General features: G+C 39.7%; 2 protein-coding genes across 2 annotated transcripts; one reads left to right on the top strand and one right to left on the bottom strand.

Moving 5' to 3' along the window:
• Window positions 1-229: 229 nt before the first annotated feature.
• Window positions 230-4,741, bottom strand: LOC121397355 (high affinity immunoglobulin gamma Fc receptor I-like). Its single transcript, XM_041573998.1, has 5 exons — window positions 4,588-4,741; window positions 4,246-4,506; window positions 2,495-2,776; window positions 2,031-2,339; window positions 230-626 (listed from the first exon to the last, which is right to left on the bottom strand). The coding sequence occupies exons 1-5, from the start codon at window positions 4,739-4,741 to the stop codon at window positions 481-483; spliced, it is 1,152 nt and encodes a 383-aa protein (XP_041429932.1). The 3' UTR covers window positions 230-480.
• Window positions 4,742-14,558: 9,817 nt separating this feature from the next.
• On the top strand, window positions 14,559-17,275 carry LOC108699146 (Fc receptor-like protein 4). Its single transcript, XM_018231007.2, has 4 exons — window positions 14,559-14,912; window positions 15,003-15,251; window positions 16,439-16,720; window positions 17,133-17,275. Exons 1-4 carry the CDS (start codon window positions 14,627-14,629, stop codon window positions 17,273-17,275), a joined length of 960 nt encoding a protein of 319 aa, XP_018086496.1. The 5' UTR covers window positions 14,559-14,626.
• The last annotated feature ends 1,794 nt before the right edge of the window (window positions 17,276-19,069 follow it).

The following is a 19,069-nucleotide window of genomic DNA, read 5'->3' on the forward strand; positions in this document are numbered from 1 at the left end:
AAGACATTTTGAATGGTAGCTATAAAATATGGCAAATCACTAGTCTAGATGTATGTAACAGGCTCATTTTACCTTATTGCTAGGAGTTTTACATCTGATTATTTCTAATATACTGAAATCACTCAAAAAGTGTCACCCAATTAGGTGGATTTTAGGTTTTACAACAAAAATGCACTGTAGAATAAAAAGAGTCTCAACAGAATATGATTATTGTAAATAGGCAGTTTATTTAGAAAATATAATTAAAGTGAAGTAATAAATTGAGTTTATGCATCATTTATTTTAATATTTACATATCTATATTACAAATTTGGGGGGGTAAATATTTGAGAAAACATAGAAATTCTAGAACTGTCAGCTGGTAGATCATTGAGATACCAAGATGTAATGATAACTCTAGTACAAATACTCCTATTCATTAATATAGTCAAATAACCATGTTTTAACTACCTGTTAACAAGTTAGTTACCCAATACAAAGTTAAGTGATGTCCTGTATCTTTCCTCCTTTACTGTATGTCTTTCTATGCTTCATATGGTAAAAGAGCAGGCACACTGTCCACGTGAATAAGAAGAAAGACAATATCAATCTTGTGAAATTGAGCAGAGGTAGGTACTCGTGTTGGCCTGGAAACAAAAGCATGAATTTACAGGGTGTAACAATTTCCTATTAATTACAAATGATAAATCCATAGAAAATAAATATAATAAAAAAGGTGCAGTCAGGTGGGCATAAAATAAAAACACACAATTCAAAGAAATGTATGATTAAAAATGAATACAGGTATGGGACCTGTTATCCAGCTGGAGTTTTCCAGATAACGGATAACGGATCTTTCCGTAATTTGGGCCTTCATGCTTTGTGTCTACTAGAAATTCATGTAAACATTAAATAAACCCAATAGGCTGGTTTTGCTTCCAGTAAGGATTAATTATATCTCAGTTGGGATCAAGTACAAGCTAATGTTTTATTATTAAGGAGAAAAAATTTGGATTATTTGGATAAAATGGAGTCTATGGGAGACAGCCATTCCGTAATTCGGAGCTTTCTGGATATCCGGTTTCCGGATAAGGGATCCTATACCTGTATTAATAAATATATATAAAATCAACTGCTTAAAAGTAAATGCCTATGAAATGTCTGTAACTATTGTCTAAATAGTCAATGTAAGGGCAACAATTGTATATGCTAGATGAATAAATATCAAATCATTGAAATTCATTGAAAGATACCTAGGAATAAGTCCAAGTTACCAATAACACCTAAGTTAATAGAAGTAAAAATTATTCAATCTATATACAGAGTGTCACAATTGGCACCCTAAATCCAGAACCGATGCCAAAGACCCTGGTCTCGGCTTGTGCTTCCGCCTGTAGCAGCCGCCTTTGGCCTCAGGAGGAGCTCTCAGCTACTCAGATACCTCCAGGTCTTATAATGAGAGGTGCAAGGTGAGGGGTTCTGGACAGGCAAAGGGGCACAACTGAATGCAAAGTCTTTGGGCAGAAGGTTGTGGTACAAGGTGTTAGACAGAATCGTAGTCAGATCAGGCCGGGTCGGGGCAGGCAGAGTATAAACAAAGTCAGGCAGGCAAGGGTCAAACCAGGAAGTCAATCAGAGGGATTAGCAGAAGTTGGATTTCAGGCAGGGGTCAGGATCCAGAGGTCAGAATAGTCGAAAAGCCAGGCAGGGGTCACAACAGGAATCAAGAATCAAGAATACAAAGTAGCTCAACGCTCAGAAGCACCAGGAACAAACTCCTATAACGGGCAGTGTGAATTGTGCACAGAGGCTTTAAATACCCGTCAACACGCCAGCGCACCTGCGCCTATAAAATACGCAACAGCGTGGCGCGCGCGCCCTAAGGAACCGGTGCTGGCGCAGGATTGAAGTGGCGTGGCGGGGCGTCCCTGCCTCACCACTGGACCACCAGGGTATGTTACACAGAGCTTTCTGATACAATAATATTCCTTTAATGAGCAAAGCATAGTGCTAAAGACACATTGTCATAAAATGAACCATATTTTCCTCACCAAGCGCATCATGTTTCTTTTTCTCACCCTGGATCTGAATATGTGTCATGTTACTCCTCTTCCTCACACTGCCAGTTGGAGTTTGAACCTCACAGGTATAATTCCCAGAATCCTCCAGCTGAGCTGAGGGGACTCCATATTGGTTGGATAAACTGAATCCCTGCACATTGTGCCCATTTCTGTAGAAAACAAACTGTAGCTCTGTAGTCTCTCTGTGTAGGCTGAGCTTTGTGTCACATGTTATGGTCATGTGATCTCCTTCTGTCACCTGATCTGAGCTCACTTTTATTAGTGGGTAAGGGAAGAGCTCTAGAAAAGAAAATATATATTTGTAAAATGCCATGAATTCAATTAAAAAATAAAACTCATAGTTATGGTAAATGTTCAGTAATAGTGGCCATAAGTTTATAGAGGACTTACATACAAATTAATATTCTAACAATTTTTTATTAATTCCTACTCACCCTGTATGTGGATATGTTCCTCACTGCTCCTCTTCCTCACACTGCCGGTTGAAGTTTGTACCTCACAGGTATAATTCCCAGAATCCTCCAGCTGAGCTGAGGGGACTCCATATTGGTTGGATAAACTGAATCCCTGCACATTGTGCCCATTTCTGTAGAAAACAAACTGTAACTCTGTAGTCTCTCTGTGTGGGCTGAGCTTTGTGTCACATGTTATGGTCATGTGATCTCCTTCTGTTATTGAATATGAAGTCACTCGTAATTGTGGCGCAGAGAACAACTCTATAAGAAAAAAAAACACATGGGTCAGATTCTGTCTTTACAAGCAGTAACAATGGAACAAGATGTTTATGAATCCTTTCCAATTTGCTAAAGATTCACAATAAAGACTGGAATCAATTTCTATCGATCCCTAAAATCCCCCTGTCATGTGATATGTTCAATTTAAATATTAGGGGGCTTAACAATGTGTTTGGTGCCATAGTTAATCCCTGGCACTGGAGTCTGTTACTCACTAAAAATTAAATGAATAGTATTTGATTGATCAAAGCAATGAGCTGAGCAAGTCTGACAAACTGAATACGGTGCACTGTGGGCGATGATACATTTTGAAGTTGCAATGCCCAAATTAACCCTTTAAAGAACACACAAATGTTTCAGGAAAGGAGAGAACTGTAGCTGAAAAAACTCAGTAACAGCTTTATATAAGGCCACTTAGTCCTCTCCTGCTGCCTACTGTATTGTCCCGGATCCTCTTCTTTCCGATTAAGTGGCTCTGTTAGCTCCCAGTTTATAGCACTGGATCAAGCACCAGTTTTAGGGGAGTTAAACAGACCACATATTCACACTATTCACCAAGGTCCATATATTCGGGTTGTCACTTGTCCGGTTTTCACCTGGCCAGCCAAGTTTTTGGAATGGTGGTCCAGGTGAAAACTGCCTGTTAAGATTTCCAAATTAGTAAATCCAGACAGGGCATTGAAGTTAATGGTGTGGTGATCAGCCAATTGCTGATCACCATGTCATAAACCTTCCCCTGATACAATAGACCTGCCCCAAATCATCATCCGCTCTGCCCCTTATGTTATGCACCCTGTCCCCAACATCATCCATCTCACCCCCAATGTCATCCATTCCACCCCCGGCCTGGAGTTCCCCACCAGAAAAAATGGCAGCCTTCAGGGAAAATCCAAGAAAAGAGACAGGATACAAGTGTGCTTCAGTATATATACTTTAGAACAGGGGTCCCCAATCACTGGGCTGCGGACCAGTCCTGGGCCGCGGACATAGCTGAACCGGGTCACTGAGCTGAGCTCGATTTTGATGCGTCACATGCATTTGATGCAGGTGGGACCGATTTTGACATGCCACAACAAATTTTGATGTGCAATGCCAAATTCAACGCGCACTGACCGATTTTAATGCACCATGCCCGAATCTGACACGGACAGGCACACATTTGCGTCCTGCTGCCTCCCCCCCCGGTACTTGAAAAAATGGTCTACCATTAAACCAGTCCCTGGGCCAAAAAAGGCTGGGGACCACTGCTTTAGAACAGTTTTCTCGACAATCTCTGAAATGCCAGGAGCATGCTTTAACTTAGGAAAGGGAAACTATTTCCCAGCTTTGCTAAGGACCTACTTAGCTGTCCAAACTTGGCTGGTCAAACCTTAGCCCTTAGGGGAATGTCTGAATAAAGGGCAACTATTTACCCGCCCCTACATTTACTAAATGTTTCCATTGGATCTTACCTGAGACTGCAACTGGTTCTGAAGCTGTGAGCATACGATACCCATAATGAGAATATATTTCTTTTTCACATCTGTATGTCCCAGATGCCTTAACATTCACTATGCCAACCTGCAAGGCAGAACCAGTGACTGGCAACTGAATGGTCTTATTGTCCTTATAAAAAGCAATGTTTCTCCCATCATTGTCAGAGCCACTGTGACACCTGAGAGACAGCGAGTCTCCTTCATGGACATAAGGGGGCGCCTGCAGGAGGAGCCAGCCTGAAATAAATGAATCAATAGAGTGCCGGGTTAAAGGGTAACATGTGTTGAGTGATTTCTGGTATAAAACAATTAACTCACCTGTTCTAACATCCATTTTAAACTGGTCACTTCTCTTATTGGCACCAGCCTGGCATTGGTAATCCCCATTGTCTGACACAGTAACACGTTGGATTCTGTATCTCTGCTGATCCCCAGGTATCCAGTGTCCATCCTGGTACCAGGAATATCCCATTCCCCGTTGGGAATGTCACCATACAATAAAGGGATCCAGTTTGGGGAGAGGGATATCACGGGTCTCACTGCTCCTCCTCTGGGCACATAGAATTCTGAATGGTAGAGGGAAGCGTTACCACTACAATTCATGTTCATACTGAGTCCAGGACTAGGAGGTCTCTTCCTAGGAGGCTACTGGATATATTTCCTACAAGCCCTTACCTGTACAAGCTGAAGAACGTAAAGGGATTCTATCATGGGAAAACGTTAAAAAAAATGCATTCAGAAAAATTATGCATTAAAATCCATTGTTCAAAAGAGGAAACTGATATTTTTATATTTAATTTTGAAATCTGACATAGGTTTAGACATGTTATTAGTTTCCCATGTGCCCCCAGTCATGTGACTTGTGCTCTGATAAACTTCAGTCACTCTTTACTGCTGTACTGCAAATTGGAGTGATATTACCCCCTCCCTTCCCCCAGCAGCCCATCAGCAGAACAATGGGAATGAAATCAGATAACAGCTCCCTGAAACCCGCATTACTAAAAATGCTCCCATGCCCTGCCTAGTGGTAGATATTAGAATAACACTCAATAGTAAAATCCAAGTCAGGCTAACCCAACTCCTTCATTTAGTAGGAGAGTAGGAGAAACAATCCGATGGCTGCCCACACACCGATATTACAATAAAAAAATTAATTAATTGGTTCAAAAATAACATTTTAAATTGTAGAATAAATTACCTGCAATGTACACAGTGTCATTTAGTAATATAAACGTTTCCATAAAAATCATGACAAAAGCCCTTTAATATGACTGCCTGTTAATATGGCCATAAAATGCCTGGCAGCGCATATCCTGGTATACATTTTATTTTTATCTTTTAAAATATACGTTGATGTTGGCATAAAGGCCCTATAACTATTATTTATTATTATTAGCATGTATTTTTAGAGCACCAACATACTGCTTTCATATTTCCAGCATGTAAGTGGTGCTTTGTCTTGATGCCCTTTCTTCTATGTTGTTTTCTATTCCTGATATTCCCTCTCAATGAAAACCAGAAAAATAATTAGCTAAAGGAGTTTGGTCTAAAGGGGAAGTAGGATAAAGGAATAGGGGTTGAAAAGTGTACCGGATTAAGGAATTAGGGTTGAAAAGTGTGTTGATTAAGGGACTGTGGTCGAAGAGTCTATAGGATCAAGGAATTGGGGATGATGAGTGTATCAGATCACGGAAATGGGGTTGAAGTTTGTATAGGATTAAGGAATTGGGGTTAAAGAGGCAAAAGGATTAAGGAATTGTGGGTGAAGTGTGTAAAAAATTAAGGAATTGGGGTTGAAAAGTCTTTAGGATTAGAAAATCGGGGTTGAATAGTTTATAGGATTAAGAAATTGGGGTTGAAAAGCATGTTGGATTAAGGAATTGTGGTTGAATTGTGTTTAAAGGGATTCTATCATGAGTTGTATGTTTTTATTTCTAAATTACTTACGCTGTTTACACAGCAAATAATTCTCTCTACCATGTAAAATGTTTATATGTAAACCAACATGTGTATTTTTTTTTTAGTTGTAATATTGGTGTGTAGGTGCATCTCAGAGCCAATGCTGCACTACGGAACTGCTTTCTGGCAGGCAGCTGTTATCTTGTGTTAGGGAACTGCTATCTGGTTACCTTCCATTGTTCTGATGAAGGGCTTCTGGGGGGAAGGGAGGGGGGTGATATCACTCCAACTTGCAGTACAGCAGTAAAGAGTGACTGAAGTTTATCAGAGCACAAGTCACATGACTGGGGGCAGCTGAGAAACTAACAATATGTCTAGCCCCATGTCAGATTTCAAAATTGAATATAAAAAAATTTGTTTGCTTTTTTGAAGAATGAATTTCACTGCAGAATTCTGCTGGAGCAGAACTACTAACTGATGCATTTTTTAAAAACACATGTTTCCCCATGACAGTATCCCTTTAAGATCAAGGAATTAGGGTTGAAGAGTGTATATGGTTAAAGAATTGGGGATGGTAAGTGTATATTACAGAAATGGAACAGTTGAACAATTTATAGGATTAAGCATTTGAGTTTGAAAAGTGTTTAGGATTAAGGAATTGGCTTGAAGAGTGTATAGAATTGGGGTTGTAGAGTGTTTAGGATTATGGAATGGGGTTGACAAGTGTATAGGAATTTGCATATATTATTCTTACCTGAGTAAATAATGGGAATTGCTGTAATAAAGAGACAAGGGTAATAAATGAAATTCACTGTAACCAATATTAACATAAACATGTACCAGTTCATTCCATGTGGTTATTTAGTTTATACCTGGTATATATATAGGCACTTACACATTGAGTAATTTATAATATTTTATAGAGACGGTACAGACCCATCAGCATCACCAGTGTGTATAATCCTGTGTGTAGAACAACAGGGAACAACCATCAACTACTCAATGTAACAGTCCTCCATTGCCTCGTAACACTGCTCTGCTTGTGCATCACTCACATTCAGTTCATAGTTTGCATGTAGTTCTGGGAAATTCCCAGGATGAATTCGCTTGCGTGTGTATGTATGTTGCTGTATTCTGTGAAGACACTCCTTGGGTTTAAATGTCTCAGACATCCAATCCTATACACCACACCAACCATTAACCATTCCATGATGTCCTTATCAAGCTTAAAGGGATACTGTCATGGGAAAAAAAATGTTTCAAAATGAATCAGTTAATAGTGCTGCTAAAGCAGAATTCTGCACTGAAATCCATTTCTCAAAAGAGCAAACAGATTTTGTTACATTCAATTTTGAAATCTGACATGGAGCTAGACATATTGTCAATTTCCCAGCTGCCCCTGGTCATGTGACTTGTGCTCTGATAAACTTCAGTCACTCTTTACTGCTGTACTGCAAGTTGGAGTGATATCACCCCCTCCCTTTCCCCCCCCAGCAGCCAAACAAAAGAACAATGGGAAGGTAACCAGATAGCAGCTCCCTAACACAAGATAACAGCTGCCTGGTAGATCTAAGAACAACACTCAATAGTAAAAACCCATGTCCCACTGAGACACATTCAGTTACATTGAGAAGGAAAAACAGCAGCCTGCCAGAAAGCATTTCTCTCCTAAAGTGCAGGCACAAGTCACATGACCAGGGGCAGCTGGGAAATTGACAAAATGTCGAGCCCCATGTCAGATTTCAAAATTGAATATAAAACAATCTGTTTGCTCTTTTGAGAAATGGATTTCAGTGTAGAATTCTGCTGGAGTAGCACTATTTACTGATGTGTTTTGAAAAAAACATGTTTTCTGATGACGGGATCCCTTTAAAGTGTGATCAACTCACAAACATTGAACACTTGTGTGTCCTAGTTGGTCCCCTTCATCGGTAGATGGGTAAAACTCAGTGAAGAAAGCCGTTCCTTCAAGTCACATGAAAACGCAATGAATTGAATAGTTGATGACTGGTCCTGGTTTCTGGAATGCTTCTATCTCATGCCTCGAATTCCAGCACTTTGCATGAGCAAATATGCTAACGGCTACTTTCAATGTTATTTATATCTTTAAAATACAAACAATGCAAATCTATCTGAAACCTCTTCGATGTGCCCTGGGAGCTTCCTTCCTGATTCCAAGATGGAAATCGGACCGGTCTTTCTTTCATCTTTGTACTAAGAGCTAAATTCAGTGACCCTGTATTTTCTCCAAGGCACCCAAACACTTCCTTAAAGCTAAATACCTAATATATCCATCAGTACATTCTCTAATGAGGTACAGGCTATGATGACATTTAGGGGACTGTTCCTGCTGAATATTTGTTTAAAATTTGCATTATTTGGATAAAATAGAGAGTATGGGAGGCAGACTTTCTTTAATTTGGAGCTTTCTGGATAACGAGTCTCCGGAAAACAGATCCCATACTTAGTCATAGGCAGTCTTGCAGCAAATGATAACATAAAGGAATTTATGAGATTATAGGATTATCCTATCAAAATAAAAAATGTTATGTACAGAGTAGTGAGGGGCGAATAAATTTGCCACAAATTCGCTGTGAATTCCCGTTTTTCGCCGCCAGCGAATAAATTCGCAAATCTCTCATGAAAATTCGCCGGTGAAAATTTCCAATTTTCAAAATTTTTTCGTGAAAACTTTCGAAATGCCCGATTTTTTCCGTGAAAAGGTTCGAATTGCTCGATTTTTCGTGAAAACTTCCGAATTTCACAAATTTTTTGTGAAAACACCCGAATTTTTAGTGAACCTTCCGTTTTCAAGATTTTTCGCAAATTTTTCGCGTTTCGCTAATTTTGCGAGAAATTTTTCGGGGGAAACGGGAGAGATTCGCCCATCACTAGTACAGAGTCTACAGAAACCTCATGTCTATTACCTGCTACACAAAGGTTTCCAGACTTATTCTAACTCCGCCTCGCCCAGGAAACAACCCATTAGCCCATTATGTAACATCTGATTATTCATATACACACAGCAAAGTGAGAGGAAAGGAAAATGATAAAACACATAACTGTAGTGTATCCCTTTATCTTATTATAATACACAAAAGCCATGAATATCCTGTAAATTATATCCTTATAAACGGTGAGTAGTGATGTCATCAGTTATAAACGGTGAGTTCTGATGTCATTTCTGTCACATGACTCATTGAAACTTGTGTATTATAATAAATAAAGTACCCCCAGTTGTAAAATATGAGGATATTAGAAGTTACCTCGGAGTTCCATGACCTGTATAAAAACACTCGGCCTTCAGCCTCGTACTTTTATTTGGTCATGAAACTCCTCGGTAACTTATAATATCCTTATATTTTACAAGAGGGGGTACTTTATTCACTATATATCTGCTGTAAATCAATAGATTGAGATATAGATAAAGTACCACTGATCATTCCTAACTAGCTGCTGTACTATAGCTATACAATGAATTCATACATAAGGACGGATACCAGAGATGAATGAACAGATTAGTATTATAATCACTAACCCCGGCCTCATACAAATAACAGCTTCTGCCTTGGGACACTTTTTGCCAACACAATGGCGTCCATTACTATTACTCAACTGTCTCATGTTAAAATGTTATAAAGAAGACAGTCGAGAGCAGGTCAAGTAGTATATATTATACTCACATATACAAGTATATATATATTATACTCACAGATCAGGAACAAGAACATGAGCGCTGGCATGATGCTTGTACAGAAGGGCAATGACTTGAAGTCAAAAAATGTCACATACCTACACCACATCCTGTGTGACTTGCTGGACACAAACTCTTTGTTTTTAGCACAGGAAGTTTTAGCCAATGTTTTAACCAACTTTAAATAAACTCACTTGTGCATAAAATACGGTAGATTTGGTTTCTCTAATGAGGTACAGGCTATGATGACATTTAGGGGACTGTTTCTGCTGAATTGTGCATTTCAACTGCAGGTGGGTGAGAGCACAAAATAGTCATTCAGAAACTAACGCATGCCTAAACAAACACTAAAAGTACATATTTGTCCAGTGTGAAATTGTGTCTGTCCAGTGTGTTCTGATGAAGCGTGTGCAAGTGATTGGCACAGGACAGGGAATATGGTGAATTGTGCTTAGTACAGGGAATACCTATCCTGCCATAGTTTTATGGGATCTCTCTGTACAGACTATGAGCAAACTTAGGGACTGTTCCTGCTCAATTGTGCTTAGTACAGGGGAATACCTATGCTGTCATAGTTTTATGGGATCTCTCTGTACAGACTATGAGCAAACTTAGGGACTGTTCCTGCTGAATTGTGCTTAGTACAGGGGAATACCTATGCTGTCATAGTTTTATGGGATCTCTCTGTACAGACTATGAGCAAATTTAGGGGACTGTTCCTGCTGAATTGTGCTTAGTACAGGGGAATACCTATGCTGCCATAGTTTTATGGGATCTCTCTGTACAGACTATGAGCAAACTTAGGGACTGTTCCTGCTGAATTGTGCTTAGTACAGGGAATACCTATGCTGCCATAGTTTTATGGGATCTCTCTGTACAGACTATGAGCAAACTTAGGGACTGTTCCTGCTGAATTGTGCTTAGTACAGGGAATACCTATGCTGCCATAGTTTTATGGGATCTCTCTGTACAGACTATGAGCAAACTTAGGGACTGTTCCTGCTCAATTGTGCTTAGTACAGGGGAATACCTATGCTGCCATAGTTTTATGGGATCTCTCTGTACAGACTATGAGCAAACTTAGGGACTGTTCCTGCTGAATTGTGCTTAGTAAAGGGGAATACCTATGCTGTCATAGTTTTATGGGATCTCTCTGTACAGACTATGAGCAAACTTAGAGGACTGTTCCTGCTGAATTGTGCTTAGTACAGGGAATACCTATGCTGTCATAGTTTTATGGGATCTCTCTGTACAGACTATGAGCAAACTTAGGGACTGTTCCTGCTGAATTGTGCTTAGTAAAGGGGAATACCTATGCTGTCATAGTTTTATGGGATCTCTCTGTACAGACTATGAGCAAACTTAGAGGACTGTTCCTGCTGAATTGTGCTTAGTACAGGGAATACCTATGCTGCCATAGTTTTATTGGATCTCTCTGTACAGACTATGGCAAACTTAGGGGACTGTTCCTGCTGAATTGTGCTTAGTACAGGGGAATACCTATGCTGCCATAGTTTTATTGGATCTCTCTGTACAGACTATGGCAAACTTAGGGGACTGTTCCTGCTGAATTGTGCTTAGTACAGGGAATAACTATGCTGCCATAGGTATTGTGCTTAGTAGTGCTAAACAGAGCCTCGTGTAGGCTACCAGTCCACATAGTGACGACCACAGCCCTTATTTGGCATCCCCAGGCATATGTTTTATACTTATGTCGATCCCCAAAGCTTTTTACATTTGAATATTACTCATGGGTAGAAAAGGTTGGGGACCCCTGAGATAAAGGATGAGAGGGATGGGTGTTTGTGTTTCACCCAGACCCGCCCACATGAATATGGTGTAACCAAATGTATTATGGAGCATTAAAACAATTTTTGTATTTGTACAGGCTAAATTGCCCTTCCCTTTATTCTATTTGTTCTTTGCATGTTGCCCTGTACGTCACCGTCGGTTTAAATCAAAGTAAATCCAGCCATTTTCTTTATGTAAGTATTTCCAAGTGGGGTAGAGGTACAATTCTGATTCTGGTTTTATGTGGGGAAATTGTAACAGTGTTGTACCTACAGCAGTGCCGCACCAGCCCACCACAGAGACATGTAGGTTCCCCTGTGCCAGTTAGAAAACCACATTGGCTTGTAAACCAGACCTTGGCGTTACCCCTGTTACTCCAGGTCACTATTTCAACTCCACTTCTAGTGTTAGGTGCCAATTAATATCTGCTCATATAGTAGTCACATGACCGCTGTGTCTGACAGTTTCCTGTGAATAAAATTCTATTTTTGATATATTACCTTGACACTGACTGAGCTCTTAACCACAACAAACTGCTTCTCACTGATCATCGCCGGGCGAAGGTACAATGTCCGAAATGATAATGACGGCAATAATCTGTAAGTAGAATATCATTTTTGGTGGATAAAATATTCAGCAGTTGTTGGGGCTTTAATCATATCTCTATGGCAGGGCTGGTAATCTGGAGGTTAGTGGGTTTGATGCATTTTTATGACCTCCGGTTGCATATTCTTCTCTGATTTTATTATTTTACTATGGACAATGAAGATCAGAACTGCATAAAATATGTGAAAGGAGACATTCATTCCATGAAATATTACCCTTATTAATATCAGCTAGAGATGTACTCACTCAATGCTTCATCATGCACAGGGCTAAGTACAGGTAAGGGACCTGTTATCCAGAATGCTCGGGACTTTGGGCTTTGCAGGTAATGGATCTTTCCATAATTTCAATCTCCATACTTTCGGGGGCAGATTTATTTAAGGGTCGAATTGAAAATTCTAATTTTTTTAATGGTCAAAACTCTCAAATTCGAATTGTGAAGAATCCAAACTCAATTCAAATTTTAATTCAAATTCCAATTTCGAGATTTTTCAAACCCTGGCCCTTTAAAAATCAAATTCAACTATTTGCCACCTAAAACCTGCCGAGTTCATGTATACAGTAAGTCAATGGGAGAGGTCCAGGGACCAAATTGAATGTTACTCGCCTTCCTGACATTCAAGTTTTTTTTGGAGAAAAATCTTGACTCAAGTTTAGTTGAATTAGAATTCGATTTATGTTTTCAGGTTGGTACAATTCGTTCTCGTTTTAAATATTCAATTTTTTTATTAAAGAACCCATCCCCCAATTCAATTTTGAGTATATTCGAATTTATTAGAGTTAAAAAAAATCCCATGAATTTGAAATTCGAACTTTGATAACTGTGCCTCCAAGTCTACTAGAAAAAACATTTAATAAACCCAATAGGCTGGTTTTGCTTCCAATAAGGATTAATTATATCTTAGTTGGGATCAAGTACAAAAGAAATGATTTTTTAAAATTTGGATTACTTGGATAAAATGGACTCCATGGGAGACAGCTTTCCGTAATTCAGAGTTTTCTGGATAACGGGTTTCCAGATAACGGATCCCATACCTGTATCCTCTATACAGACTATAACATGCCTTATTTCATAAGGGACATTCATCTTGTAATGGTACTGTTTGTCTAACATAATTATACCATAATATAAATATATTTCTGAATTCTCCAGTTTGTTTTATCTGAGTGGAAAAGTCTTTTCTATGAATTTCTGATTGTGCTAATAGCGTTTACACAAGGGGCAGTAATAACTGCCATCTACCGTTTGCCAGACAGTGATTTATGAATTTCCAGCGAAATTCGCTAAACGGCAAAAAATTCCCGGAAGTCGAAAATTGACGCCTGCGTCAACTATGACACCGCGTTAAAGTCAATGGGCGTCTGAATAGTGCTGACGCATGCCGATTTTGATGCGAGCGACTTTTTAGACGCACGCTTAAATTTCTTTGACGCAGGCAAATTTTTGCAGGAATTTCACAAATGTATTCGCCGGTGGCGAAACTCGGAATCTCACGCAAAGTCGCACCAGAAAAATGTATTCACCCATCACTAGTTATTAGTCTTATTTTATTCTGATTTTTACACCAGTATCTCTTTATTGATATCTAAAACCACTTCTATTAACAGGGCCTCTCCTCCTATTAGCAGCACTTTTCATTGAAACATCAGGTAAGATTTTTTTTCCTTAAAATTATCGTACAGGCAGTCCCCGGGTTACATACAAGATGTAGGTATGTTCTTAAAGGGATACTGTCATAGGAAAAAAAATTTTTTTCAAAATGTATTAGTCAATAGTGCTGCTCCAGCAGAATTCTGCACTGAAATCCATTTCTCAAAAGAGCAAACAGATTTTTTTATATTTAATTTTGAAATATGACATGGGGCTAGACATATTGTAAGTTTCCAAGTGCCCCCAGTCATGTGAGTTGTGCTCTGATAAACTTCAGTCACTCTTTACTGCTGTACTGCAAGTTGGAGTGATATCACCCCCTCCCTTTCCCCCAAGAGCCTAACAACAGAACAGTGGGAAGGTAACCAGATAGCAGCTCCCTAACACAAGATAACAGCTGCCTGGTAGATCTAAGAACAGCACTCAATAGAAAAATCCAGGTCGCACTGAGACACATTCAGTTACATTGAGTAGGAGAAACAACAGCCTGCCAGAAAGCAGTTCCATCCTAAAGTGCTGGCTCTTTCTGAAAGCACATGACCAGGCAAAATGAGCTGAGATGCACCTACACACCAATATTACAACTAAAAAATACACTTGCTCGGAATTATCCCTGGTGTCAAAAAACGTGGAAATTTGCTGCAAATTCGCGCCTGGTGAAAAAATTTGCTCATCACTAGTAAAAACCATCAGCATTAACTGGTGAATTAAAGAAAATGAGCCTTAACTCTGTGTCTGTAGGAGCTGCTGTGAGACCTGTGATTTCCTTCTCCCCAAACTGGACCCCAATATTCACAGGAGATTCTGTAACTCTGACCTGTAATGTGACTCCTACTGCCCAAGGGAACCTGGAATATTCCTGGTACAGGGATGGAAATTGGATACCTGGGGATCAGCAGAGACTTGTCATTGAGTCTGCCAGAGAGACAGACCATGGGGATTACCAGTGCCAGGCTGGTGCCATTGAGAAGAGCGACCCTGTTAAACTGGATATTAGGTCCGGTGAGTAAAAAAGTTTAGATCTAAAAATGGTCTACAAAGTCCACTTGATGATTCCCTTACAGCTTGTATAACATTTCCTTTCATTTTCAGATGTGCTCATCCTGCAGGCGCCCCCTGATGTTCATGAAGGAGACTCCCTGTCTCTCAGGTGTCACAGTCGGACTGAATATGAGACAAGGAACTCAGTATTTTATATGGACAATAAGATCATTGAGTCCCCAGTCAGTGAGTTACATATAGGAAGAGTGGATGTTACTGCGTCTGGTACATACGGATGTATAAAATACATTAATTCTGAGAATCAGACTGCTAATGCTAAACATGACGTCACAGTCTCAGGTAAGGTCCAGTGGAAATATAAGCTACATTAACAAATCTGAACACTAAAGAGCCATTTTATTAAACCTAAACATTTTCTGGTCAAGTTTAAAAACTTTTTTATAGAAAAATCTCAAAGCTGCAAAAAATCTGAATTACCCCAGCTAAAACCCGTCAAAGTCATGGAAAAGTCGCAACGGCAGGTGTCGCTTTTACAATTTTAAGATGTTTCTTTCCTTCTTTGAGGGTTTCAGGCTGTTTTTGTTCGATAAATTGAAAAAGTCCAGTTTTTCAATTGTCAAAAAGTTGCACGGTTTGAGATCAAATCAACACACAATTAGAATTGCCGCACCAACTTTTTCGATCTGATTTATTAGTAAATTAAGGAAGCTCAGGTTTTGTTCCATTTTTTTAAAAAATAGAGTGAGAATAATTTGAGCTTTATTAAATCCCCCTATAGATCTCACTGTCTGTGTCAGGGTTTTAGTTAATGAATAGTCTTACCTGTTTGGCAAGGACACGTTTGATTGGAATTCTGAGATCTAAAAGTAAAGTCACATTCTAGTTCCCGATCCCTAGGAGCACAATCAAAACACATCAGTGATTCCCTAAGAAGCCTCTAAATAAGCTTCTTCTTATCTAACAGGCTGCAGCTGGGGGAAGAGATTTTTTTTTATGCAGAGAGGGCTTCTTAGCAGATTGCAGATTTGTTTTAATTGTGCTCATACAGAACCATTGTAATAATGTGGCTTTCAGTCAAGTTTTCAGAACTTGCCCTCTTTAATACACAAAAACGCCACTTGATCCAGGCACTAATTTGATTGCACCAAAATTAGGAAAACAACAGGTAAACAAATGTTTATCACGACTCCTATTTATTTACCCAGTTTTGGGTTATGCGGCCTATTAGTGATGGGCGAATTTCGCCGTTCGCGAAACGGTAAAAAATATTCGCGAAACGACGCCGGCGTCTCGTTTTTGATGCCGACGCCCGTTTTTGATGCCGCCGCCCGTTTTTTTGACGCCGGCGCCCGTTTTTGAAGCCGGCCCCCGTTTTTCAGAAAACATTTAAATGCATTATTTCCTGTAAGAAAGGAAAGAAATATAGTTAAATACAGTACAGTATCATGAAATGTTGGGACAACTGTGTTATGAAAGAGAATATTTAGTAATTTCAGGTGTATTGCGGTTGTAATTTATTATTGCAGAGCTGTTCAGCACCCCACAAATAAAAGTGAGCTCAGATCAGGTGACAGAAGGAGATCACATGACCATAACATGTGACACAAAGCTCAGCCCACACAGAGAGACTACAGAGCTACAGTTTGTTTTCTACAGAAATGGGCACAAAGTGCAGGGATTCATTTTATCCAACCAATATGGAGTCCCCTCAGCTCAGCTGGAGGATTCTGGGAATTATACATGTGAGGTACAAACTCCTACCGGCAGTGTGAGGAAGAGGAGCAACATGGAACATATCCAGATACAGGGTAAGATCTGCCTCAGCAAAGCTTATTATCTCTTTCCCTTATCTTAAAATCAAACAAGGAAGGTGTCAGGAGAAAGGAAGAGGGTTGGAATTTTTCTCCTTAGGAAAGACTTTTTCCTAAGCAGAAGAACATCAGAGTAGGCTCTTTCTTTCTCCTGACAACTTCCTTGACTACTTGGTGGGAAACTGACCAGCAGGTGGCGCTGTTGTAACAAAATTCATTCATATTAACAGTATATACATCCCTTAATATCTTGGAATGAATAAAAAATAAATACTGAATGTACACTGCAAAAATGCTTAGAATAGCCCCCTCATAAATTAATATTCACTTATTTTAGAGGTTTATTTATCCTTTAAAAGTTTTGAGTTGACTTGAGATCTCATATTAACTTTATGACTGTTGTTTCTAGGCAGACACCAAGTTATTCTGCAGCTGAATCTCCTGAGACTGATATTGTCTTTCCTAATATTTATCTGGACTGTGGGTTTGATCTTTCACCACATAAAGACACAACATGGAATTGGGGAACATCCAGTGACAGAGGAAGATTAGATTTATCATAATTTGCTTTACTGGAGGATCCATCACATCAATTTTTGACTGATCTGCACATCGGATTACAATTATTTTTTATTGAGAAAATCTCTGTGCATGTATTTTGAAAATGGGCTGGAACTAGGGGTAGGCAGAAGAGGCATGTGTCTAGGCCACAAAGCCAGAGGGGCGCCAGGCACGTACCTCTTCTGACACCTTCCCCTAGTTCAGACCCTTGTGTCCTTAAAGGAGAAGGAAAGCTACCAAGGCAGTTTATTGTCAATAGATTAGCCACAACAGTGCACTCTATAATACAATTTTTATTTATTAGAATGCTTTTTCATACCTGAGTAAACAGCTCTAGACACTGACTCTGTTTGTTTAGGATAGCAGCTGCCATATTTGCTTTCTGTGACATCACTTCCTGCCTGAGTGGTTCAGAGCTCTGTGCTCAGATTACAGCAGGGAGGGGAGGAGGGAGGGGGAGAGGAGCAAACTGAGCATGCTCAAGCCCTGCCCTGGAGGTTTAAGCTGAAAACAGTTAGTCTGATACAGAAGCCCATGAGTACACAATAGAAGGAAAGAAATGTGCTGTTTCTTTTGACAGAGGACTCAGAGCAGCATTACTTTCAGGGTTTACTGGTGTATTCATATAGACCTTTCTGATAAAGCTTACTTAGTTCTAAGCTTTCCTTCTCCTTTAAGCTATGGCTGCAGTTCTTTCTGAACGTCAAATGAGCACATGGGCAGTCGCTTCCATTATTCCACTCTCGCTGCCTAGGCTCTTCTGCGCATGCACACTCGCGCTTCCTCTGCGTGGACGATGGGGGTGTACTCTGGTGGGTTGCCTATGGTGCCTGGCCCCGACTTGGCCCGGCACTGCACAAGGCATTGTGATTCCTGCAACTGAAACAGCTAAGAATCATGTAATTGCCAGGATTTATGGTGGATCATGCTGTGCTTCTCATGGATATATATATAAATATATGGTGATATGTATGATAGACATGATATTGTGCCAATCTTATAAATCCAATATCAATAATATTGCATGCTATATAGAGATAGCACGGATCTTTAATGATACACATAATATGTACATATAATAAAATGTAGGAAAGACACATTTGTTACACAAATAGTGGACGGCACTAGGGAAAGAAAAACACACACATACAGTACATACAGTTCAACTGTTTGTCTAAATATGGCCATACACTATAAGGTCTGCTCATTTGTCTAAACAATTACCCAATTAATATTTTCTCACATAGCAGCGAGGTGACCACAGTGTCTGTCTGTCTGTCAGTTTCCTGTGAATAAAATTCTATTTTTGAAATATTACCTTGACACTGACTGAGCTGTGAACCACAGGAAACCGCTGCTGATCATTGCAGGGCCAAGGTAAAATATATACGATAATACAGGTATGGGACCTGTTATACAGAATGCTCGGGACCTGGTGTTTTCCAAATAATGGATATTTCTGTAATTGGGATATTCATTAGTGATGGGCGAATTTATTCGCCAGGTGCAAATTCGTGGAGAATTTGCGCGATTCGCCACCAGCAAATAAATTCGTGAAACGCCCGCAAAAATTCACGGAAAAAATTCGCCGGAGTCAAAATTTTTTGTTTCGAAAAAACGGACGCCGGCGTCATAAACGGGCGCCGGCGTCAAAAACAAGACGCCGGCGCCGTTTCGCGAATTATTCGCCATTTGCGAAATTCGCAAATTTTTCAGCGAACCGAAACGGCGCAAATTCGCCCATCACTAATCTTCATACCTTAAGCCTACTAGAAAATCATTCTA

Source organism: Xenopus laevis, chromosome 8L (genome assembly GCF_017654675.1).
Source record: "Xenopus laevis strain J_2021 chromosome 8L, Xenopus_laevis_v10.1, whole genome shotgun sequence".
Taxonomy (NCBI): domain Eukaryota; kingdom Metazoa; phylum Chordata; class Amphibia; order Anura; family Pipidae; genus Xenopus; species Xenopus laevis.

What these genes read in the sequence shown, in the direction of transcription:
- LOC121397355 (XM_041573998.1), bottom strand. Translation starts at nt 4,741, where the DNA reads ATGGGATATTCCTGGTACCAGGATGGACACTGGATACCTGGGGATCAG. An exon ending in AGAACCAGTTGCAGTCTCAG is followed by an intron (nt 2,777 to 4,245) that starts GTAAGATCCAAT and finishes TTTTTCTTATAG; the next exon opens with AGTTGTTCTCTGCGCCACAA. An exon ending in AAAGAAACATGATGCGCTTG is followed by an intron (nt 627 to 2,030) that starts GTGAGGAAAATA and finishes TTTTGTTTCCAG; the next exon opens with GCCAACACGAGTACCTACCT.
- LOC108699146 (XM_018231007.2), top strand. Translation starts at nt 14,627, where the DNA reads ATGAGCCTTAACTCTGTGTCTGTAGGAGCTGCTGTGAGACCTGTGATT. An exon ending in TAAACTGGATATTAGGTCCG is followed by an intron (nt 14,913 to 15,002) that starts GTGAGTAAAAAA and finishes TTTCATTTTCAG; the next exon opens with ATGTGCTCATCCTGCAGGCG. An exon ending in ACATGACGTCACAGTCTCAG is followed by an intron (nt 15,252 to 16,438) that starts GTAAGGTCCAGT and finishes TTATTATTGCAG; the next exon opens with AGCTGTTCAGCACCCCACAA.